The 25,293-nt window shown below is 36.0% G+C and overlaps 2 protein-coding genes across 4 annotated transcripts in view; one reads left to right on the top strand and one right to left on the bottom strand.

The window, feature by feature from the left end:
• The window catches only part of taok3a (TAO kinase 3a), a 70,544-nt gene extending 50,747 nt beyond the window's left edge, over positions 1 to 19,797 (top strand). For all 3 annotated transcript variants that reach the window (XM_079606098.1, XM_079606097.1, XM_079606099.1), the window contains 10 exons: positions 3,975 to 4,142; positions 5,333 to 5,518; positions 6,761 to 6,895; positions 10,396 to 10,632; positions 11,097 to 11,225; positions 11,607 to 11,810; positions 13,067 to 13,306; positions 13,899 to 14,111; positions 17,121 to 17,303; positions 18,551 to 19,797. In XM_079606098.1, coding sequence (XP_079462224.1) covers positions 3,975 to 4,142; positions 5,333 to 5,518; positions 6,761 to 6,895; positions 10,396 to 10,632; positions 11,097 to 11,225; positions 11,607 to 11,810; positions 13,067 to 13,306; positions 13,899 to 14,111; positions 17,121 to 17,303; positions 18,551 to 18,712 — 1,857 coding nt within the window. In that variant the 3' untranslated portion in view covers positions 18,713 to 19,797. The remainder of the gene's footprint in view (positions 1 to 3,974; positions 4,143 to 5,332; positions 5,519 to 6,760; positions 6,896 to 10,395; positions 10,633 to 11,096; positions 11,226 to 11,606; positions 11,811 to 13,066; positions 13,307 to 13,898; positions 14,112 to 17,120; positions 17,304 to 18,550) is intronic.
• A 3-nt stretch (positions 19,798 to 19,800) lies between these two features.
• On the bottom strand, positions 19,801 to 23,191 carry pebp1 (phosphatidylethanolamine binding protein 1). Its single transcript, XM_079606101.1, has 4 exons — positions 22,938 to 23,191; positions 21,850 to 21,959; positions 21,661 to 21,761; positions 19,801 to 20,420 (listed from the first exon to the last, which is right to left on the bottom strand). Exons 1-4 carry the CDS (start codon positions 23,070 to 23,072, stop codon positions 20,203 to 20,205), a joined length of 564 nt encoding a protein of 187 aa, XP_079462227.1. The 5' UTR covers positions 23,073 to 23,191; the 3' UTR covers positions 19,801 to 20,202.
• Positions 23,192 to 25,293: the final 2,102 nt, after the last annotated feature.

Here is a 25,293-nt window from a genome sequence, read left to right as displayed (position 1 = left end):
AAATAAAAAAATTGAATATTGTGAAAAGGTTTTCATAGCTGGAAGCCATACCCATCAAAATTATAACAAATAAAGGCTTGAAATATCTCATTTTACATGTAATGAGTCTATATAATATATTAGTTTCACCTTTTAAGTTAAATTACTGAAATAAATTAACTTTTGCACGATATTCAATACGATATGTTCGAGTTTCACCTGTATATTAAAATAGAAAGCAGTTTTTTAAATATAAATTGTAATAATATTTCACAATTTAATTTTTTTAGTATATTTTTGAATCAGATATTTGCAAGCTCATTGAGCATAAGAGACTTTCAAAAATTTACAGACTCCAAAACTTATGAACAGTAGTGTACATGTTACATTCTCAGCATTAAACTAAAGTTATGATATATTTGTGGCACATTTGAAGGAAACTCTGATGTCCCTTTTACAGAGTTCCCGCCCTAGTAACGTACACCCGCACATTCACAAACCCCATCATGTGTCATTCGTAAAAACGTCAATATCTTCATTTTCATAGAGATAAAGAGGCTCCTTTGCAGTTGGGGAGTGCACTTCCTCTTTGCCATATCTGTCAGTACTTCCTGCTCACATGACAGTGGGTTCCTTACTCATCCGTCCCTGCTGACTCACACACATACACATTTTCATATGCACAGCCAAGCGCTCAACCCACAGAACATGTCATTCTGCTGTTACTTCATTTGCTCACTTCCTGTGCCAGCTACATCCTTGGAGGGTTAATAAAAGCAAGAGGATTTTTTGATTGTGTGTGTCTAACTACACTAATATAACCATGACTTTCTCTCAACCGAATCACTGGGGCTGTAGGTGGACATATTGCTGCGTGGTGACTAATGTGCGTGATATCATGCTGTGGTGGGAGGCTTACGGATTTATATCATCACCAAAATAAATGTGTGGTAGAATATAGCACTACAGTGGGGATATGGGTAATTATTGGCTGTGGGGTAGCTCTGGATACTGGATCATTAAGGGATTGTGCTGCCGAAGTGATTCGTATGTTTGTTTGTTTGCGCTTTGTATGGGTCTGTTTATGTGGGTGTATGTTACAGGTTATGGTTGATCTTGTTGGTGGACACAGGTAATCCTATTTAGCACTGAGAGCTTAGTGGCATGCTAGGCACGCGCTTCAGGCACAACCTCACAGGGGTGGGAGGCCCAAGGTGGCATGGGATACCGGGGTCTCTTCTGTGGCTCTGGGAAAAAAATAATTTCGACCCAGTTTTGATCTCCCATTCCTCACTAATACTTCAAGTCTGGCCTTTCAAGCTCCTTAAGACCAAAAAGAGGTCATTAATCTGAGTCTAGCATTAATTTATTCTATTCCCACCATTTGCCGCTTCCCAACTGCTGTCTTAATCTCACATGGGGTCTAAATCCACCTCAATTCTTGACCTACAGAGGTCTTGTCGATCGAGAGCGAGCAGGGGATATCACTCGCGATCTGACAGTTAGAGCTGGAAGACTTCAGATTATGTAATTTCCTCTAGTTAAAAGGGATAATCCCGTAGATTAGTTTCCTCCCATGCTGGTCAGTCACAGATGTCCGTTTAGAGTGGCAAATGCTTATCTATGTTATCATTGGGAAGCCGAGCTGTTAGCTGTAACTGTCTTTGCCGGGCTTAACGGTTGAGCCGGTTGCTCTGCGGTGCTTTACCAGCTCGCAACACAGACGCGATCTGCTTAAACTAAATGCATTTTCAGCTAAATTTGTAATTCCTTTCCAAATCACTCTCCATAGATGTTTATTGAGAGTGGTAACATTTATCAAGTTATTGAAACCAAGCAAAGGTGGAACCAGTCCACTTTGATTAGGTCTACGAGATCATTTTATGTTTATGTGAAATGAAAACTTTTTTTAATGTTTTTAAAAAGTCTACTCACCAAGGCTGCATTTATTGAATGAAATATACAGTAAAAACAGTAATATTGTGAAACATGATTACAATTTAAAATAACTTTTATATGTTTTTAATACGTTTCTTGTGATTTAAAAAGCTGAAGCTGTCACACGATCCTTCAGAAATCATTGTAATATGCTGATTTGGCGCTAATTTAGGTGTCCAATTCAAATTTAAATGAAGAGCATTTATTTGAAATGTAAATATTTTCTAAAATTATAAACGTCTTTACTGTCTCTTTTGATCAATTTAATGCATACTTGCTGATTAAAAGTATTAATTTCTTGAAGTCCCCCTGTAGTCAATAATTGTATCCCTTAAAACTAATCTTTAATCACCAAAATTACATATTTGAACGTTTTTCCCTTGAAAATTTTTTCTTCATGCCTTAAATTAGCTTGAATGTAACCACCATTGCCTCATTTAGTATATACGCGTTTCAATGAATATGCAAATTAGTCCCATCTCCACTCATTCACACCAGCTCAGAGATCCACTTGTTGGCGGTCACACGGTGTTGTGATTGACTACAAGGTAGCTTGTTGTGACGTCAGAAACACCAGTGATTTCAAACCGCGATTTTGAGACTGCCTTTGGTTCACTGCAGATATAAGGAGAACATACTCAGCAATGCTGTTGACTTATGAATTTGCACACGGTTTGTCTGAAAGCATATTAAAAACACCACATAGACATATAAACAACATTTAAAAGTTAGATTTTTCACCACAGGGGGACGTAAAAAAAAAAACGTATTGACTAATGGGGTCTAAAACGTTTTGAGCTTGTCCACTTTCAAGCACTTCCAAAAGTAGTCGAAGACGCCGGATTGCTTTCGTAGTGCAAATGCTCATGTGGTCGAAAGCATTCGAAGAGCCACAAAAGACCACCAACTCTCTGCCTACTGACTTAATGCGGAAACATTACGGGAAGTGTGCTAGCCCGGCGGGATTTGAACTTTGTCAGCTTGAGACCCAAGTTTGGTTTGAAGACAAAAACATACCAAGCACAAAGTTCTCTCTCCATTCCTGATTTCCAACTGGCACTCTCTTGTTTTGTAATGTCATAGTCTTGTGGCTATCAGGGCAGAAAGAGCAGTGTCTTCTTCTGTGTGTTCATATGTAAATTGTGTGAGCTTATTTTGTCCATTAGATCGAAAAATCTGAAAAAGGCCATACATTTTCCCTCCCTTAGACCCTCCCCTTGAAGGAATCAGAACAGAAGTGGTTGAAAATGATAATGTGTCTCCCTCGTCTACTTGTGATCCGATCGACCAAAACGCATACTGTATTAATACCAGGTGTAAACAGAGCCAAATAGGTCAATGAGAAAGCTTGAGCAGTTGACATGTCGTCTAATGGCCGAGAAATCTGGATTCTAACCGTTTTCTTCCAAATAAATAAATGACTCCAGTTTGGTAATGGAAAGAACTCCAACATGACCAATTAACTTTCAAAGAGTCTTGGTTTGTGGTTTACAGAGCACAGTTTTGTGAAACCAGTTAACAAGCTGCATGAACTCGAGTCGGTTCTCTTTATATTTTCATTGAGGAGGTGAGATCAAGTCCTCATTTAGCCAGCCATGTCAAAACCCCTTCTCCATATGCCATATGTCCACTCAGGGCCACATTACACTTGAGCACCCTCTAGTGAGCAAAGGACAAACATGAAATGACGTAATTCAGAGCACAAGTGGAGTAATCCGACACGCTGAGAGGATTGAGACTGTGGGTTTATTTCATGGCAGTTGAATTGCATCATGATTAACCCCCAAATGTTTCTCCTGAAATATTTGCTTTTATGAAATGAATGTCGTTTTCAGGTGAAAATGGGGCCAAATAAAAACACATTTTCCTCTATGCGATACACTCGTCATAAATGTAATCAAATCTGAGGGTGAGATTTGATTGATCAGGATGTTTACTCACAGAAGCTGTTTGTACATTTCATCACCACTTATTGCTCATTTTACTTGCCTAAAATTCCCAAAACAGAGTTGTTCATTTTACAAATCTCCCTCTCTGTCCCCCTTTGTCCGTCCCAGCATGATTTCGTGAGGAGAGATCGTCCTTCATCGGTCCTCATCGATCTGATCCAGAGGACGAAGGATGCAGTCAGAGAACTGGACAACCTGCAGTACCGTAAAATGAAAAAAATCCTCTACCAAGAGAAACACAACGGCCCAATGGGGGAGTCTCAGGAAGAGGAGGAGGTGGGTACAGGAAGTGCTCTGAGAAAGGAAAGGTCCCCATGAGTGTCATACGCACATGTCGGATTCATACTTGCCTGTGCGAGTTTCATAGTGTTGCATATTGTGTACACAACTGATATGGCATTTATGCTGAGGCAGGCATTGATTTCTCTTATTTAAATATATAATTTACATGTTTGCCATCCATGCTTTGATTTTAACATCACATTTTTTTTTACACTTCAGGGATAATAAACTACTCTGAGCTATATTATAAATATTTAACTTAGTACTAAACTTAAGGTAAATGATACTATATGTCATACCCAACTAACTATATACTAAACAGAACTACAAGTATACTGAAAGTATATTAAAATATTTATCGTGCAAAAGTTTGGGGTCTGTATGATTTTTTTAAAAAGAAGAAATTAATACTTTTATTTAACGATGATACATTAAATTGATCAAAAGTGACAGTAAAAACAAGACTGGAGTATAGGCTGCTGAAAATTACAGGAATACAAATATATATATATATATATATATAAATATATATATATATATATATATATTGTAATAATATTTTACAGTATTACTGTTTTATTGTATTTTTGATCAAATTAATGCAGCATTTATAATCGGAAGAGACTTCTTTTATAAACATTTAAAAATCCCAACCCCAAACTTTTGAACTGTAGTGTCTATACTGCAAACTATATTGACATACACTTAATGTATAGAGTTTTGGAACTAAACACTATACTGAATTATATACTCTCTACTATGGCAAACTACATTGAAAGAAATTATATATAAATATATACTTTACTAAACTTTATGAAATAACCTACTGAATAAATAACCTTTATAAATGAACTATACTGAAGATATACTAAACTTAAGTGTAACAAAATGAACTATAAACTATACAGAACTGTATATTGATACTGATTTACATACCATACTGAATTTTACTGAGCTAGATACTTTATTGAATTATTTAATACAGACTATACTGAATTACACAAAGTAAAGACATTTTTTAACTACATTGAAGGTATATAGAACTGTACAGTATATTGAACTATCAGGCAGAAAGGCTTTCAGTATAGTGTGGATGTTGTGTAAATTGTAATGGAAATAAATGTTGTTTTCCAGAAAGGTTGGTGATCTTTTTCTCTGTGTGTATTTCTGTGTCCCCTGCGCAGGATGGAGAGCAGGCGAGCTGTAAGATGAACAGTTTGGGCAGTAATCATTCCATCCCCAGCACGTCAGTGAGCACGGGCAGTCAGAGCAGCAGTGTCAACAGCCTGCAGGAGGTGCCCGATGACTCCTGCTCCGAGCTGCACCACGACTACGACAGCACCCTAGAGTCTTCCACGCACCACAAAAAGGTTCAGGACGCACACAAGCTTTACACTTTTGTCATTTAAATTCTTACCATACTTTGATGTTTGAACGTATTGAACGTATGCTTTACATTAGATTCCTGGAAAGCATTTCAGTTGAGCTGTGTTTTTAGAAGACCGGCTTGTTACAATTTGAATGGTTTGAACATAGTCTTTCTGTGCGCGGAGATGGTATACTTGGAAATTAGATTAGATTTAATGTTCTCTTCAAACAAATAGTTCAAAGATTCTCCCCTCATCCAAATATGCATACTTCCCTATTATACAGCGTGGTATGCAAAAAAAAAAAAAAATCAATTTTTTATTTTACAGTGAAATATTATTATAGTGATGTTTCTTAAATTATTTTATTATTATTTTCTGCAATTTGTTTTAGTTTTACAGTGAAATATGATAGTAATTCCTTTTTATAAGTGACATATTTTACAGTGACATATTACAATAGCATTAGTAATTTTTAATATTTTTTAATTTAGTATCAATAACTAATAATAATAATTTTTCCCTTAAATTATTTATTTTACAGTGAAATATTACAATATTATTATTTATTTTAAATATTTTTATTTAGTATTAATAATAATACTTATTATTATTATTGTTATTGTTATACATGTACTGGTATTTTTGTTTGTTTTTTTGGGGAAATATTGTACAGCCCTGTTTAAATACTGCACTGCATCGATTACATACGCTGTACATTCTCTGAAAGTATGTGATTTAGGAAGTTCACAAACACATGCACACATGATTGACACTTCCTGTCCTCAAGGAAATTACATCAGCATGCAGCAGAAATATGAATCGACTTTACGGGAACTGAACAGCCCTTAAACAAGTTGTTCTTCATTTTATTCCCTGAGAGAAGATAAAACCCTCAGGAATATGAGCGCTTCAGGTCGACAAACCTCGTGGGTCGATTAACAATGATATTTTAAGATAGTGAGCGTGTTAGCATTGAACAGTCTCATGTTGAAACATCTACAGCAACAAGAAACATAAAGCTCCTGCTTCGGATGTTGTAAGGAAAATGAATTGCTTGAATGAACTGCAAGTCACTTCGGATTGCATCTGCCAAATGCATAAATGTAAATAGTGTGACGCAGTGTATGGTGGAACTCCTGCAGTTCAAACAAAAGATCGCATTTACTCCTCAAGAGATTATTATAGTGTGACACCAAATCCTTGACTGATTTTATTTGTGTGTGTGTGTGTTTTTCCCCTCAGGATCATCAGTATATCCGCGATGACCCTCCTCATCGGGACCATCGGTCGGAACTGCGACCGTCTTCGTCGGAAAGAGCTCAGGCTCACAACTATAAAAACCGTGAGCGCTTCGCCACAATCAAGTCAGCATCACTGGTGAGGAAAAAGAATGACATCATCCTCTCATCCCCCCCCCCCTCCTCTCTTGCTTCACTCTTTCGTTCTTTTCTTTCTTCCTTGGCTTTAATGCACTCTGCGGTCATTTCTCTCTCTCTCTGTTTCTCAGTGGTCTTTGCCTCCTTCTCTTTCTGTTTAACCCTCTCTTTATTCGAGAGGAAGAAATAAAGGGTCGTACTTTTCTCTCTCACTCTCATGTCTGTTGTCAAGGCAACATGATTCAGTCAATAGCCAGCTGCACTCCTCGCACGAGTCATTGGTGTTGTTGTCTACTATTAGTTAATACAGTGTGATCCAACACAAAAGGATATTCTTCGGTTTGTGGGGTTTTGGGAAAATCTTTTTTTTTTTTTTATAAAAACAGAAGGTCAGTGTCAGACATGCACGATACCAATAAAGAATTGATGCAATTAAGCAGAAAAAATAATCTATTGTGATACAACCACTTCCACCCTAATTGATGAATATATGGAGATCTCTGGCAGGCAGTGTAGTCGATCGCAGTACGCTTGGTTGAAATGATGATGTCACCTGTTTTGGCCCCATTTTGCTGGAACGTGAGCGCCCTCTAGGGGCAGACAACCTCAGTGGACTTTGTCTGATACTACAGACACTCATCTATCATTTCAGATGATCACAAAGGAGTTTGGCTTTAGTGGGTTTATGGGCATGGCGCACCTTTCTAAATCAAAAATTTTTTCATCGACTTGGTGCAAACAACTGTGTCCTTTTTATAAATTGATTCGGGTTTACAGTTGTATGGAATGAGACACAAGGATCTGGGCTATGCAGGGAAAGAGACTGTCTTTGTGTTTCATATGAAAAGCCGTAGAGGAGGGGTGAGGTTTAGAAAGTGACACAGGGAAAAAAGGAGGGAAGACGAGAACGAAGGTGGGAAGGGGCGACATATTGTATAGGCAAAACTATATAGGGATGAAAAAGGGAATGTGAGAATGCCTTAGATGCATTATAACAGCCAGGTTGTAAATTGAGACAAAGTATCTGATAAATCCACAGTTGATGTCATAGTAACGTCACATTTTTGTTTTCACATTTTATAACGTTCACGTTTTTAAGTTTGTCTCCTGCTTGCAGTTTGGATTTACATTTGAATCTTTGGATTTTTTTCAAAACCTAGTGAACTGCCATGCCGTTCCCTTCTAGTGCAGAATCCTAACAGTCTTGGAACCTCATAAGCGCCTTTTCGATAATTTTTTTATTTTTAAATGATATATTTTTAATTAAATTATATAGATTATATAGATTATATTTCTGCAGAGTAGGAAAGATCATTTACAAAGTTCCACAGCCACCCTTTGTGTGTTCTTTCACCTTTATGATTCTGGTTACCAATAAGATTGCAATGCTCTCAGATCTTTTAACAGTGATAAAACCACCATTTTCCCCCCTAAAATCAGCACAAAATGCTAATTCTGCAGATTCTGTGTGGGTTACCCATAACTGACTGATACACATGGGCAGCAAGTCCTCAAGTTTCTAGTGTTCACGTGAGGAGAGCAATTTGTTTGGTCCAAATAACTTTCTTCATGAAGCACACCAAAGTCTTGACTTATAATTAATTCCAATAGTGTTTTACATTAATGTGCTGCCAAGCTAAAGTGTGATTCCCTTGTAAACGTACAATTACACTACTGTTCAAAACTTTGGGGTCTGACTCTGTACGATATTTGAAATGCTTTTTAAAGAAATGTCTTATAAATTCATCATGGCTCCATTTATGCGATCAAAAATACAGTAACAACAGTAATATTGTAAAAGTGTATTACTATTTAAAAGTTTTCTGTTTTAATACATTTTGAAATATATTTTTTTGATGGCAAAGCTGAATTTTCATTATCTTATGCGTCACATGATACTTCAGAAATCATTCTAATATGCTGATTTTCTGCTCAAGAAACTTTTAATATTATTAATATCAATGTTGAAAAATTCTGTGTAATTTTTTTATTATTATTATTTTTTTTTTTTTTGTAACATAAGTGACGTTATGGTCACATTTTGATCAATATGCTGAAAAAGGTATGCTTTTTTTTTAGCATTAAATCGCCTGTTCTGGCAACACTTTAATTCCATTAGTGTCAGCTCCACATAAACATGTATTTACTTTTAATCTGAAATGGTCAGAAGTTGAATTTGAATCTAGTTAGGATGCCCATCTGTGTTACCTTTTAACCTGAAAGTGTTTCTTTCATTATTTTCCATTCTTTTTTTTGTGACCTGGCCCAGGGCTTAGTGTTATCACATGCCCCTTTGGTGCGGCTGATAGGGGCATTTGGGCAGAAAGCGATTGGATTGGTGACTGCGGTTACAGTGGGGCTACTGATTCAGGGTGATTAGGAAATTTCCCCCTTCAACAGGCATCTCATGTGACTGGCCTACTAAACGCTGCTTAGCCCGCGCGCGGGGCCAGGCCTCTCTGAGAACCTCTTTCATTCATGGCGCACCTGCGAGGAGAGAGGAGAAGCAGTGTTCGCCTTCTCTCTTTATCTCCATCCCTCTCTCGCTCTCTCTTTCTCTCTCGGTGGGTTTTGAGCGAGTGCTTTTGGGGGATGTAGTGCAGGCGACTCTCAATGTTCTCACGGGTGGTTTACTTCGCCAACATGTTTGGCATGAGGAGTTCAGGTGGGAGTTACGAGAAACTCAACGAACAGTTTGATCTGGACACGCCCTTCTTCCAGGTTTGTCTTCCACGGGTTTGCAAAGTCAAGGGAATGGTGGGGGTTTTCTGTTTTCATTTATATATTTTGTCGCATTAGTGACATTCTAGATGTAGGCAAAGGCAATGTTGAGATGGGTAATATTCACAATTGCATTTTTTTTCTCTTTGTCACAATTCGATATTGCACTAAAATGATAATTATCAATCATTTTGATGGACTGTATTGTCATTTTTCCATCATGCTCTATTTGAATTTGTCAGTTTAATCATACAGTGCTTGTGATTTTAACATGCCTTTGATATCACAAGAAGTTTTAGTCTAGTGCTGTTGTTGATTTCAGGACGGCTGCTTTTTATTCTACTATCATAATGTGAAAAGACAACACTGTGGTGATGATGATGTGAGCTTGCGATCTGGTCACCCAATGGGCATCTAATGAATTATTCCACTGGACTGCACTGGGAATCTCTAATTTCTCTTCCTAGATCCTTACATTTTCCTGTCTATTTTCATTTTCATAAAAACAACCCAACAGTTAAAGGTGCCAGTAGGGATTAAAAGTGAAGAAAAGAGGATATAGTTGAAGTATTCAAGTAGGGAAATGCCTTTAACTTGATACCTCATTTTGAATGATCTGACAATGTCTTTAAAATTTGGTCAAACTTCTGGTCATCTTTCCAATTGCCAGGTCTTCCCAAGAACTGTGGGTTGCTTTTACACTTTGCTACACTGGTAAATCTCATCACAATCATCTCAAAAGTTACCCGTCACCCTCTGACCGAGTTCTTTTCCATTTAGGTAACGCGTCAGATACACGAACACGAGCAGGAAAATGAGCTCCGAGAGCAGATGTCGGGGTACAAACGCATGCGACGGCAACACCAGAAGCAGCTGATCGCTCTGGAGAACAAGCTGAAGGCAGAGATGGACGAGCACAGACTGAAGCTCCAGAAAGAACTGGAAACCCACGCCAACAATGCCTTCATTGAGCTGGAGAAACTCGCCAAGAAGCACGCCATCCAAACGGACAAAGAAGTGGGTGATCTTTCTTTATTCTTGACTATTCTTAACTGTTTATAGTTACTAGCCAATCAACTATTGGTCAATTGACATGATGTTGATTGCAAATAGTGATTGACCAATGTGTCATCCAGTTCTTGGACTTGTATTTCTTTAACATCTTAACAATAAATTCTATATTATAAAATCCCTCTACAAAGAAAATGAGTTCAAAAGTTCACGCAGGTCACTTGAAAAAGACCCCAGTTTATTATATACTTTTCCATATTGCTTGTTAAACATGTAAATAGCTTCGGGATGAATGCTAATTATTCATACAACATATGTTGATTAGTATGTTAATGAAGCCCGAGAGAAAATAGGACTGTGTGGGTCTTTTTAGTTAGTTTTCTTTAGGAGTTGTTTTAAAATGAGAGAAAAAATTAATCTGTGAAAAACTGAAGTGTTGATATTTACGATAAATGTGTTACATCCCTCAGATGAAAACACTGGCAGCTGATGAGAAGAAGTTCCAGCAGCAAATCATGGCCCAACAGAAGAAAGAGCTCACCACCTTCCTTGATAACCAGAAGAAACAGTACAAGCTGTGCAAGGAGAAGATCAAAGAGGTTCATGTCCAGATACTCAAAGTTTACATGAAACTAAAAATGACCCTATTCACATCAACTGTTTTCTTAATTCCTAAGAATTTTTGTTTTTCCAAAAAAAAAATATATAATGACTTTCCTGTTCGACTTACCAAGCCCTCTAATTCTATGATCCAGTCAGTTCTTAAATGTATAAAAACACATTTAATATATTTCTGAATATCATGCTTCACATGGAAAATGTCACATTACAGAAGTAATGTGTTGCGAATGCCATTTTATGGCTTAAAAAGAGGGTGATCCGGCTATAATGAGAACGTTTAGTCTAAAATCAATGCTTCTTTTAATTCCCCTGTCTCGTCTCATGGTCTTTGTGATTTTTTTGTTTGTTTGTTTGTTTAGGAAATGAGTGAAGACCACAGCACGCCTAAGAAAGAGAAACAGGAGAGGCTGTCCAAGCACAAGGAGAACATCCAGCACTCTCAGGCTGAAGAAGAGGCTCAGCTCCTGGGTCAGCAGAGGGCTTTCTACGACAGGAACTGTAGGGCCTTCAAACGCAAGATCATGGTCAAGCGGCACGAGTTTGAGCAAGAGCAGTTACGAGAGGTGGGGATGAAATGCTTCAAGTTAAAAAAAGACAAATGACTGCCTAGCACTCTATATATACATGTCAAAGGTTTGGGGTCAGAATGTTCTTTTTTTAATACAGAAATGAATACACTGAAGACTGGAGTAATGATGATGAAAATTCAGCTTTGCATCACAGGAATAAATTCAATTTCAAATTACTGTATATTAAAATAGAAAACTTATTTTGAATTGTAATAATATTTGACAATATTACTGTTTTTGCTGTATTTTTAATCAAATATATGTAGCCTTGGTGAGAAACCATAAAACCTTAATGACCCCAAACTTTTGAATGGTATTGTTTATGTATACGTGCATTCCTATGAATCGTATTTGGGGCTTTTCCCAGGGTTAATGCAAAATTTGAACCTTTTCTCAGGGTTGATGACTCTTTTCAATTAATCTGATTTGAAAATAAGTAATGCAGCAATGTGCAAATCTCTTAATCTAGCGCTTTAATCAGCAGGAAACCTTCGGAAGTATTCCCGGATCGAAACCCATATACGGTCTATAGAACAGCAAACATGTTGATGCATAATCCGGTGGTTTGCAATTTTGGTCCACATTTTGTTCTGGTCTTGAAGCTTCTAATAATTGTGAACCACTTATCAACATCTCCTTATACTATTATGTATCATGTACGTGTTCATACCACGTTTCACTCTTGTAACTTTTGTAATTCGTCCCCAGAATGGTTTGTTGAAAAGGTGTTTGCCATTACTTTAAGTGTTCTTAGTGATCAGAGTTGTGGGCGAAATAATCCATCACATTTATGTTAAAGGAGGTATCCGAGACATATTTAGGGACTATAATATCATCAGAGACATTTATAGAGACTTCATAGAGACTGGCTCTTTTGAGCAATCACCTGTCTACACCTAAGCCAACCTAGCAACTCCCTAGCAACCATCTTATGTATCCACAAAGGATCATGCTAAAAAACACGCACAAAAAACACAGAAAACACCTGCCATTTAATATTAGTGTGACTTTTTCTCAATGTTTTGATTTTTTTTGCACCCTCTGATCCCAAATTTTCAAATAGTTGTATCTCTCCCAAATATTGTCCTATCCTAGCAAACCATACATCAATGGAACTATTATTTATTCAGCTTTCAGATGATGTATACATCTCAATGTTGTGGTCCAGGGTCACATATTAGAGAAAATTGATTCCTTTTTTTTTTTTTTTTGTAAGCTAATGTAATATTTTCTGTTTTTCTGACTGTCAGGAGTTGAATAAGAAGAAGACCCAGAAGGAAATGGAGCACGCTATGTTGATCAGACAAGACGAGTCGACTCAAGAACTTGAACACAGGCAGCTGAAGACGCTACAGAAACTTCGCATGGATCTGATCCGACTGCAGCACCAGACAGAGCTGGAGAACCAGATCGAATACAACAACCGGAGAGAGAGAGAACTGCACAGGAAACATGTGCTCGAACTACGACAGCAGCCCAAGAACCTCAAGGTGCCATCAACTGTGGAATAACATTTCTTATTACTTAGCTATATATAGTGGGAATTTAACCTACAAAATCTATGTAGGTCTCATTGTTTCTCTGATTGTGGTTGCAAGATTAACCTTGATTTATTTTTAGAAACTGGGTAGATTTTAGGAACATTTGCCGGTCAGTAGAGACTGATGATGATGTTTAAACATTTAATTGCATAGGCACTTAGCACATTTAAATCTAAAACTGCGGTGACACTTTATAATAAGGTTCCATTTGTTAACATTAGTTAAGTTGAAAAATACTTCTAAATGCATTTAGTTTATTACATTTTTAAAATCAAAAGTTGTATCTGTTAATATAATTTAATGGACCTAAGCTAAAATAAGTTAACAAAAACAACTGTTCATTGTTAGTTCATGTTATTTTTTCTTGGTTAATGCATTAACTAACATAAGTAATTGGACCTTACTGTAAAGTGTTAAAAATAGAGCATATTTTTGCTTCATTTCACAATCCTTTGAGACAAAACGCATATTAGATGATAGTTTTTGTCCTGAAAAGACTGTCAGTTTGTGTTTATTCAACTTTGAGTTGTGTCTCCTGCAGGCTATGGAGCTCCAGATTAAGAAACAGTTCCAGGATACGTGTAAAGTCCAGACGAAACAGTACAAGGCCCTGCGGCACCATCAGCTAGAGGTGACCCCCAAAAGCGAGCACAAGACAGTGCTGAAAGCCCTGAAGGACGAGCAGACGCGCAAACTGGCCATCCTGGCCGAGCAGTACGAGCAGAGCATCAACGAGATGATGGCGTCACAGGCAGTGAGTGAAGAAATCACACTGTTAATCATTATAATGGCCATCACATCAACTGTTGACCATTTATTCTAGTATCTATGTGAGATAAGGCGAAGACAGATTGGAATGACATTCACAAAGCATTTAACATCCATAATTTGACACATTTTGGAGTGAAACAGCGGATAATAATGTAGTGATATTTGTTATGCAATTTGTTTTTGCTGAAGTATATAGAGTGCAACAGTCAGGTTCTGGAAGTAAAAACTCCATTCATTTTCTGCATAGGGAAATAGATGTTTTAACAATAACGTCTAAAGCTTTTCAATGCAGACCTGATGTGTGCTCTTGATGGTATATGGTTTTGTTGAAGCTGTCAGTCTGCATTTTCAACTTATTTTTTTAAATAATCATGTTTTACAGCTGAATTTGTGGTGAAAAACTAATTACCCATGATGCTATACAGAAAATTCCACCAATCATAGTCTCGCAGCGAGCAATCCAGTGTTCATATGCTCTCAAAATAATATATATATATATATATATATATAATATGTATATATATATATATATATATATATATATATATATATATATATATATATATATATAGATGTGTGTGTATATATATATACTTATCATTCCAAAGTGGTACATTTCCTAATAAAATGAAAATAGCAAAAGTTGTGCCATTGTATAAAACTGGGGATAGACACCACTTCACAAATTACAGGCCTGTTTCTTTACTTTCACAATTTTCAAAAATATTAGAAAAACTATTCAATAACCGATTAGAAAATTTCATAAACAAATACAATTTACTTTCTGACAGTCAATATGGATTTAGAGCAAACAATACAACATCACTGGCACTAACTGAATCAGTTCAGGTGATCACAGAAGCAATAGACAAAAGACTGCATTCAATTGGAATATTCATTGATCTTAAAAAAGCTTTTGACACAATCAATCACGAAATATTAATTAATAAACTGGAACGGTATGGGATCAGGGGATTAGTATTGCACTGGGTGAGAAGTTATTTAAGCAACAGAAAACAATTTGTGAAGTTGGGTGAATATTCATCATCATGCTTGGACATTGTTTGTGGCGTCCCCCAGGGGTCAGTATTAGGTCCAAAACTGTTCTTATTATATATCAATGATATATGCAACATTTCAAAAACATTAAAAATAGTATTATTTGCAGATGACACTAGTATTTTCGGTTCTGGGGGAGATTTGCATGAACTACTGGGGAGGATTACTATTGAAATGTGCAAAATAAAAATGTGGTTTGATAGAAACAAATTATCAATAAACTTAAGTAAAACTGAATTCATATTATTCAGTAATTGTAATAAGAATACACAGGTACAGATACAAATAGATGGGGTGGGCATTGAAAGAGTAAATGAAAATAAGTTTCTTGGGGTAATAATAGATGATAAAATAAACTGGAAGTCACATATAAAATATGTTCACAGCAAATTGTCAAGGAGTATTTCTGTTCTTAGTAAAGCAAGACATATTCTGGACCACAAATCACTCCACATTCTCTACTGTTCATTAATTTTACCATATTTACAGTATTGTGCAGAGGTATGGGGCAATACTTATAAATGTTCAAAACAATCACTATTTATATTGCAGAAAAGAGCCATAAGAATAATACATAATACTGGTTACAGAGAACACACAAATTTACTTTTCTTAAAATCAAAATCATTAAAATTAATTGACCTGGTTCATTTTCAAACAGCACAAATCATGTACAAAGCAATACACAATAAACTTCCTGGAAATATTCAAAAATTGTTTTTTAACAGAGAGGGGGGTTATAACTTGAGAGGGGAGTTTAATTTAAAACATCAGCGGGCACGTACAACTATAAAAGGTTTTTGTGTTTCTGTTTGTGGAGTGAGGTTGTGGAACAGTTTGGGTGTGGAGCTTAAGCGATGTCCAAGCATGACCCAGTTTAAGAAGCAGTACAAACACATGGTTTTCACAAGGTACAGGGAGGAGGAAGGGAGTTAGAAATCGGGTGTTTTTGTAAATAATTTATGTATGTAATTTATTATTTTCTATTTTTTGTAGATGGGTATTATGTAAATATGTTTATTAGGGAAAATTGATTGTTTATTGAATAGTGGAGAAGGGGTAGGTTTTAATAAGCTTATGCTTCATCCTACTCCTTTTCGGACATGTTGGTTTCATATTATTATCATTAATTGTTTGGTTTGTTTGTCTTTTTATTTTTCAGTTTACTTTCTTTTGTTACTTGTTTTATGTTTATGTTCGAAATAAAGCATTCATTCATTCATTCATCATTCATATATATATATATATAGCCTATATATATATATATATATATATGTGTGTGTGTGTGTGTGTGTATATATATATATATATATGTATATATATATGCATGTATGTATATATATATATATATATATATATATATATATATATATATATGTATATATATATATACAGTATGTATATATTATATTATTATATTTCACTATAATTTTTAATTTGATTATTTCATTCGCAATGCTTTGTGGGTTTGTAGTTATTTTCCTTACTCAAGCATTAAGTATGGTCTTGTACTTTTATCCAATACTTTTTTGCTTCAAATCAGTTTGTAAGGTTGTGATTCACCCTGTTTGGTTTGGTTCATGGAAAAATTAATGGAAAAAATACTTCTAGAACCAACGCTGCTGAAAAGTGGGCGGAGACTAATGCAGTCTATTAATGTATAGATTAAATTTGATTTCATGTTGTCTTCAAGATGCCACACAAAATGTGTTACTTATTGCTTTTCCAAAACGGCTTATAAATAAGTAATTGTTTTGTTGATAGTTTATGCAGATTTTAAATGAAACATAAAACAAGGCCTCACTTCTGTTCTAAATTCCAGTCTCGGCCCATTGCCCGTACAAGAAAGCCATTGATGGTTAAGCGAAACTGTGCTGTAGTGTCAGCAAACCGTCTGAGGCTCACATATGCACGTGTGTGTGTTTTTGTGTAGCTTCGTCTGGATGAGGCTCAGGAGGCCGAGTGCCAGGCACTGAGGCAGCAGCTGCAGCAGGAGATGGAGTTACTCAATGCGTACCAGAGCAAGATCAAGATTCAGACCGAGGCCCAGCACGAGCGCGAGCTGCAGAAACTGGAGCAGAAAGTCTCACTGCGCCGAGCGCACCTTGAACAGAAGGTCCAGCACTCTTATTATCCTCTTATTTACCCATTGTATCATCAATAGTGGTGGTCTGCCAATATAGGATTTTCTAAAAAGCAGGGTATTTAATCAGCAGTTTATTTAAACGTATATTAATATAATAACAATAAGCTGGTGTGTGGTGGGCGTTCTGGTGCAGTATGGCTGCCGTCGTATCATCCAGGTGGATGCTGCTCATTGGTGGTGGTTGAGGAGATTCCCCTCTTCCCCTCGTTATATTTATTGTGTTGTACAGGTGAAACTCGAAAAATTAGAATATCGTGCAAAAGTTCATTTATTTCAGTAATTCAACTTAAAAGGTGAAACTAATATATTATATAGACTCATTACATGCAAAGTGAGATATTTCAAACCTTTTATGTGTCATAATTTTGATGATTATGGCTTACAGCTTATGAAAACCCCAAATTTAAAATTAGAATATTGTGAAAAGGTTTTCATAAGCTGTAAGCCATAATCATCAAAATTATAACAAATAAAGGCTTGAAATATCTCACTTTGCATGTAATGAGTCTATATAATATATTAGTTTCACCTTTTAAGTTAAATTACTGAAATAAATTCACTTTTGCACGATACTCCAATTTTTCGAGTTCCACTTGTATATTTAATGCAGTAAATAGGCCTATACAGATACAATGCTAAAGTTTGGGATCAATAAGATTTTATTTAGAAAGAAATTAATACTTCTAATAATTTTATTTGGCAAGGATGCATTAAATAAATCACAAATGATAGTAAAGTATATTTGAATATGTATTAGAAAATAATTCTATTTTAAATAAATGCTGTTCTTTCGAACTTTCTATTCATCAAAGAATCCTTAAAATATATATTTCCACAAAAATATGAAGCAGCAACTATTTATTTTGAACATTGATAATATTAAGAATTTTTGTGAGCATCAAATCAGCATATTAGAATGATTTCTGAAGGATCATGTGACACTGAAGACTGGAGTAATGATGATGAAAATTCAGACAATATATTCATAATAAAAAAAATTGCCTTCTAAAAGATATTAAAATAGACAGTCTCAAAATTTGACTCTTTAATCATCTCAAATCTGCTTGTCCAGTCAAATTAGAGGACTGGAACTAACTGTAAAAAAATAGATAGTCTAGCGTGAAAAGACAAGTCCTAGTAACCAAAATCCTGCAGGTTCCTCTACACCTCTGTTGGTTTGACATCCTTTTGTTTGAGCTTCTGTCTTGTGTTGATAGATTGAGGAGGAGCTGGCTTCTCTTCAGAAAGAGCGCACTGACCGAATCAAACACCTGCTGGACCGCCAGGAGAGAGAAATCGACGCCTTCGACATGGAGAGCCTTCGTATGGGTTTCAATAACTTGGGTGCTTTGGACTACCCTAAAGATGACTACAGATGAGACCATAACACTCCACCATCCTCGCTCTTTCCTGGTCACACACCTTTTTTCTTTCTTTTTTTTTTGAGCCGTTTTTTGCTACTGACAGTCCGATCAATCCTCTGGGCTGGGCCTTACACGTGTGGGGCGCCCTCTGCAAGACAACGTGCTGGAGAACGTCCTTTAGTTGTCTCTTTTTATATATAAATATTATATACGAGACGATTAAATGTGTCACGGTGGTGATGTCAATGTTTTCTCGTGCAATGATAACACTTTCGGTGTAGCTCAAATTAAAATGGAGATTTCAAGACAAAAGCAATACGAACTAGGGGTTTGCGTTGCTAATTTTAATCCAGATGCACAGGTTTTGTTCTTTTTGCAGATGTTTTGATGGGCGAAGTGTCATTTAAGAATTTTTTTAAACTGTATTTTTTTTTAGCAGCCTACTGCCTCTCGCTGCTTGAATCCCGATTTGGTATTTATTCATCCAGAAAAATTATACAAAAATACCTTTTATTAAGTATTGAAGAAATTTGATAAAAGTTTGCATATTAAAACAATGTACATATTTGATAGGTGCATCTGTGACTCTGAGATTCTTATGGTATTCGACCATTTTTTTCTTTTTTGGGAGAACAGTGCATTCATATGTACGATACCGTAAATCACCTCAGCTGAGGTGCACAATGTGAATAATACATATGTGAATCCTAAACTCGTGGTACCTGCACAAAGGGCTGAAGGGGAAGGGACATGTATTTTGTGTATAGAAGGATTTATGGAGAACTTTTACTTATTTTCTTATTACATTTTAACTGAATTTCAATTTCTTTTTATAAATATACATACACATCTATATATAATAAATGTTTCACCACCCTTTCCCTCCTGCAGTTACTGGTGAAATTGTCTCAATGGCCTCTTATTTCATGATTCTGTTTGATTCTCTGCATCTTCTCCGGCTGTGTGTTTTCTACAAAGTCAAATTAGTGAATAAAAACGCTTTACTGTCGCATGCACTTTACATTTGTTTTCAGATTAAGAGGCATGATTCTGTCAGAGCTTTTAATTATATTTGTAAATAAAGTGCTCATCACACAAGCAACGTCTTTCCATAGTCTGATTTTATTATCCAGGATTAATTATTCCCAATGTGTTCATTTCCAGTATATAGTGGTGAGAAATTCATGAAATTAAAGGTTCAGCCAAAAAAATACAACACAAATTTGACTTTAATTCATATTCAAAGGTGCAAAGTCTTTCTTTTTACCTGAAGGTAGTCCAAATGCTTCCAAGCGAAGAGACACAAAAAGCGGCATAGATTAAAGTTGCTTCATTTCAATTCAACTAGAACAAAAGATGACTTGAATTTCATAATTTCTGCACAGCTTTTAAAGCAAAACAGTTTCTCTAGTTAATTTTTTTTTTTTTTTGAAATAGCTGAATTGAAAATATACCCAGGCCAGCTCTGACCAGAATAAACGGCAATAACTTGGTGTAAATGGTCCTTATTTGCCAGCCAGCTGTTCGTAAAGTTTGGGCACGTAGTCGTCCCACTCTGCCTGGAAGCAAGACCCTGCGAGCGGAGCACCGAGGCCGTATTTCTTGCGGAAACTCTGGATCTTGAATTTTCCACGGTTGTCTCCAGAGCAATTGGTGAGGACGCATTCGGTGCAGCTGATGCTATCTGACTGCTCGTAAACCAACCACAGGTAACGATGGAGACCTGAGGAAATCATACGCAGGTGTTACTCGCTATTGATACAACAACTTGTGTTATTCTAATGATTGGACAATATATTCAACATTTAAGGTAGTCAAAAGGTGTTCGACTCACACTCATTCCAACCACGTAAGACTTTCGTTCATCTTTAGAACACAAATGAAGATCTTTTTGATGAAATCTGAGAGATTTCTGTCCCTCCGTTGACAGCTATGCAACTACCGCTTTGATGTTTCAAAAAGAGAAAGTAAAACTAATCCATATGAATTGAGCAGTATAGTCCAAATTTTCTGGTAGACACGGTCGCTTTATATAATGAACAGATTTAATTTAGGCTTTTATTCACATATAAACAATGATCAGCGAACATAAACAGAAGCTCAACCGAACATGCTTGAGGCGCAAGAACAAACCTCATTGGTTCTTGCTGAAGCTCAAACGTGCAGCGTAACACGAGAACAAACCTCATTGGTTCTTGCTGAAGCTCAAACGTGCAGTGTAACACGAGAACAAACCTCATTGGTTCTTGCTGAAGCTCAAACGTGCTGCGTAACACGAGAATGAACCTCATTGGTTCTCACACGTCAAGCAAACATGCTTGATCATAATGTGTGATTTGAATAATTTTTATGTGAATAAGCCACAATTCAATCTGTTCATCATAAAAAGCAATCCAGTCTCTTCAGAAAATTTGACTAAACCACTAATTTCATATGGATTAGTTTTACGATCTCTTTATGAATTTTTTTAAGCGTCAAAAGTGGTATTTGCTTCACTGTCAATGGAGGATCAGAAAGGTCTCAGAATTAATTTAAAAGATCTTCATTTGTTTTCCAAAGATGAATGAAAGTCTTACAAGATTATATCACAGTGTTTGCATACTTGCTCACCGATGTAGTGGATTGCATGCAATATTTGTCAACTGCACAGACATTTTCATGTACAAACACTTTTCATTCAATACTTTATGTACTGCTTTCTATATCGCCTGTAACATATGCCTATACTATTTAAATACCAATAAAGCGGAATCTATATATTTTTTAGCAGTTTTATTATATAAACATGATGCAATATACATTTACAAAAATACAGACTTGCGAGCGTCAGCAGAACTGAAGGTGTCAAATAAAAATAAATAAAAAAACATTAAGAATAATAACTGGCATGCACTGCTTCAAGTCAGAGGGCATTTGGCCTGCGCAGTGCTGCATGAAGTCGAACACCTAATCTGAGCATTCACCTGTTCCCTTCGGGGGTCCTGAACCAACGTAGTCCGACATGACACATCCACTGGAGATGTCATTTCCTTTCATGTTGACAACAAGGAAGTGGTGCCATTCCCTGAGATTAAACGCAACAATTATAGCGGGTTTCAATATCCTGACTCTAACCTTTGGTTTAGTTCTGGCTGATTGATCTGACAACATACCGAAATTTGGGGTCTTTTCGGCTGGGTGCATCTGGATCGGTCATGGCCAATGTGTACAGCTTACTGGGGTCACATCCTTCCCACTCAACGGATGTGGGCCGATTCTGCACCTGCACAATGAAAGTGAAACCACAAAGATGCACATACGTATGTAACAATCTTTTGAGATGACAAACACACATATTACTATACATTCATAGTGCACATTACTTCTATAAATGATAAAGCATAATGTACAAATGTAGATCTACAGCTAACAATTGTTTTACACAAACTTGACAGCATCTTTATATTTTTTGTATGAATAATGCATATGTTACTTTTGGAAAATTATATATTTGTTTCTGTCTTGAAAAATATTGAAATATTAAAAATCTAAATTCTATCGATTTTTTTTCTTTCACTTAAATAGTCTGTATTTTTGTTGTAAATATGTATGTGGTATTTCAATTAATATGGGATAAAAATATGTCCCACTCCAGGATGCTGCTGTCACTGCTTATTAACATGCCAAAACATTTATACAATATGTATTGCATTTTATTATATTAATTATAAATGCAACACAATTCGAAATAAGTTTTATTGTAAGACAGCTAACCCAACTGATTTAGGCAACACTATATATTCTATGTACAAAGACCATTAGCTGTTCCAGCAAAAAAAAAAAATTCCCAGCTGGATGTAGTATTTCTGAAACTTATGTATAGGCTAATACTAGCTTGTACTTTTATTTATTTATTTATATGTAAATAATCCCGCCTGGACTAATTTATGTATTGTTGTGCAGGTCTCTTTTAATTCAAGCTGTAGCCCATTAATTTGCAGCTCACAAATTTTGCACGAGGTACGCCGCAGAGAAAGAGAAACCACATTAGGATCACGTGATCAGGGGATTTCTAGACAGATGCAACTTTGCCTGCGTGCGTGCGTGCGCATTACATAACTACAGACAAACTGCATTTAATTTAACCTTCTTTAGTCAATGCAAATGCACAAAAATAAATAAATGCAAAACTGCATTAAAATGACCCTCCTCATAGAAGTCATACAAGATGCAGCTAGCCACAAGCACATGGGACTCTAACCTGAGTGGGTGTGAACACTTTCCCAAGCGCGTCAATTTCCAAAGAGCCATATTTGACCGTTAGAGGCTTGGCTGGCTGTTCCTCCACCTCTGTGAGAGCTAGAGAACCAGTCCATTCGGTAATATCCACAGGCATGGTGAACGGCTCTTGCGAGATTTTCAGAAAAGAAAAGTAGAGCTTCTGTCTCCCCCTACAGTTCTTCTTCTTCTTCTTCTTCCTTTGGTTTTTACGGTAGTTGGTATCCAAAAAGTTACATTACTGCCATCTGCTGTCCATTATCACGTCACATACTGTCCTTCTTTCCAGTCCAGTCCTCTTTAAAAAATAAAACAAATATTTCTTTCCTTGTTCACTCTTTCCACATTCTAATATACTTTTTACATTGTACTGTCCTATACCAATTTCTTGTAAGCTATTTTTCAACTCTTGTCTTTCTTTTGTAAATTCCCTGCATGATATAAAAATGTGACTAAACTGTTTCCTCCTCTTGACATTCATCGCATTGGCCTGTTGGATGTTTACCTAACATACGAAGAGTTCCATTTAACTTACATTGTCCAATCCTAAGTCTTGTTATTACCACTTGCTCTTTCCTTCTATTTGTCATCTCTCTTATACTGTCTACTTTATTTTGAATCATGTATAGTTGTCTTCCTTTACTTTCATGATCCCATTGATATTGCCATATTTCCATTATCTTTTTCCACACTAGACTCTTCCCTTCTGATTTTGACAATTTAATTTTAATGTCAACATGCTCTTTTTTTGTTGCCTTTTTTGCCAATCCATCAACTTTCTCATTTCCCTGTATGCCCACATGTGCTGGTATCCACATATATGTAATATTTTTCCCCTGTCTAACATACCCTTGAATTTAAAACCAAGATTTCATATAATATTTCTTGATGACTACTAGCTTTTCCAGTCTTCATACTCATAAGAGCTGATACAGAGTCACTACATACTAGAATTTCTATATCCCTGACTTGTTTAATCCATTCTAATGCAATAAGTATAGCACATAATTCAACTGCATACACATTTATGCTGTCAGATGTTCTTTTGCTAATTCCCATCTCATATTTAGGGATGTATACCGCAGACCCTGTTGCATCTGTTTGTAGATTTGACCCATCTGTAAAAATCTGAGTACTGTCTTTATACTTATTGTTCTTATATTTATAATATTCATTGATTATATCAATATTTCTGTTACACCCTTTAATTGCTAAAAGCTCTAGATCAACCTTCGGAATTTCCAATGTCCAAATTGGCTTATCAGGCCATAACACAGTACTAGCAAATCTTTTATTATACACTTCCATTTCTTTTGCAATTAAATCACCTGTCCACCCAAAACTTTCTTTCTTTTTTCTCTCCTTTTCCCAACACTTCTGTAATACCTTTTTTGTTGTATGACTATCCTCATGCCCTCGAAGATTTATCCAATAATTTGCTGTCAATTGTTTCCGTCGAAGCCACAATGGCATTTCACCTCCCTCCACCTGAAGTGCACATACTGGGGGAGTTTGAATTGCCCCTAAGCATATTCTTAAGGCACATGCTTGCACTATGTTCAGTTCAGCTAATGTTGTCCTTGCTGCTGACCCAAACGCAACACTCCCATAGTCTAATTTAGATCTTATCAAAGCAATGTAGATATATTTTAAAGCTGAAACACTTGCACCCCACTCCAACCCCGCAAGACACCTCATCACATTTAGCACTTTCTTGCATTTATTAACTCTATACTTTATATGTTCTCTCCATGTTAGTTTTGTGTCAAAGTGTAATCCCAAGAAACAAAAACATTCTACTTTTTCTAATATACTTCCATACATTTTCAACTTAATTTCCTTATTCTTCTTTTTATTTGTAAAAACCAGTACTTTTGATTTTTCCAATGAAAACTTAAATCCCCATTGTATTCCCCAATTTTCAACTTGATCAATTCCTTCCTGCATCTTCTTTAAAATATACTCAACATTTCTACCTTTCTTCCATATAGCACCATCATCTGCGAATAAAGACCTCCCTATATCCTCTGAAAGATTTAAATAAATATCATTAATCATAATGGAGAATAAAGTTGGACTAATCACACTCCCCTGTGGTGTTCCATTTTCTACTACATATTGCTTTGATAAATCTACCCCAATTTTCACCTGTATATTCCTTCTATTTAAGAAATCCATAATCCAATTAAACATTTTCCCTCCAACTCCCATCAAATGTAATTTGATTAAGAGACCCTCTTTCCACAGCATATCATACGCTTTCTCCACATCAAAGAATACTAGGCTACTACATCTTCTTTATTCACTTGTGCTTTCCTTATTTCCTCCTCCAAAATTAT

The sequence above is a fragment of the Phoxinus phoxinus genome (genome assembly GCF_949152265.1).
Source record: "Phoxinus phoxinus genome assembly, chromosome: 3".
Taxonomy (NCBI): domain Eukaryota; kingdom Metazoa; phylum Chordata; class Actinopteri; order Cypriniformes; family Leuciscidae; genus Phoxinus; species Phoxinus phoxinus.
Note: the sequence above shows the minus strand (reverse complement) of the source record. Positions and strands in the feature narration are given on the sequence as shown.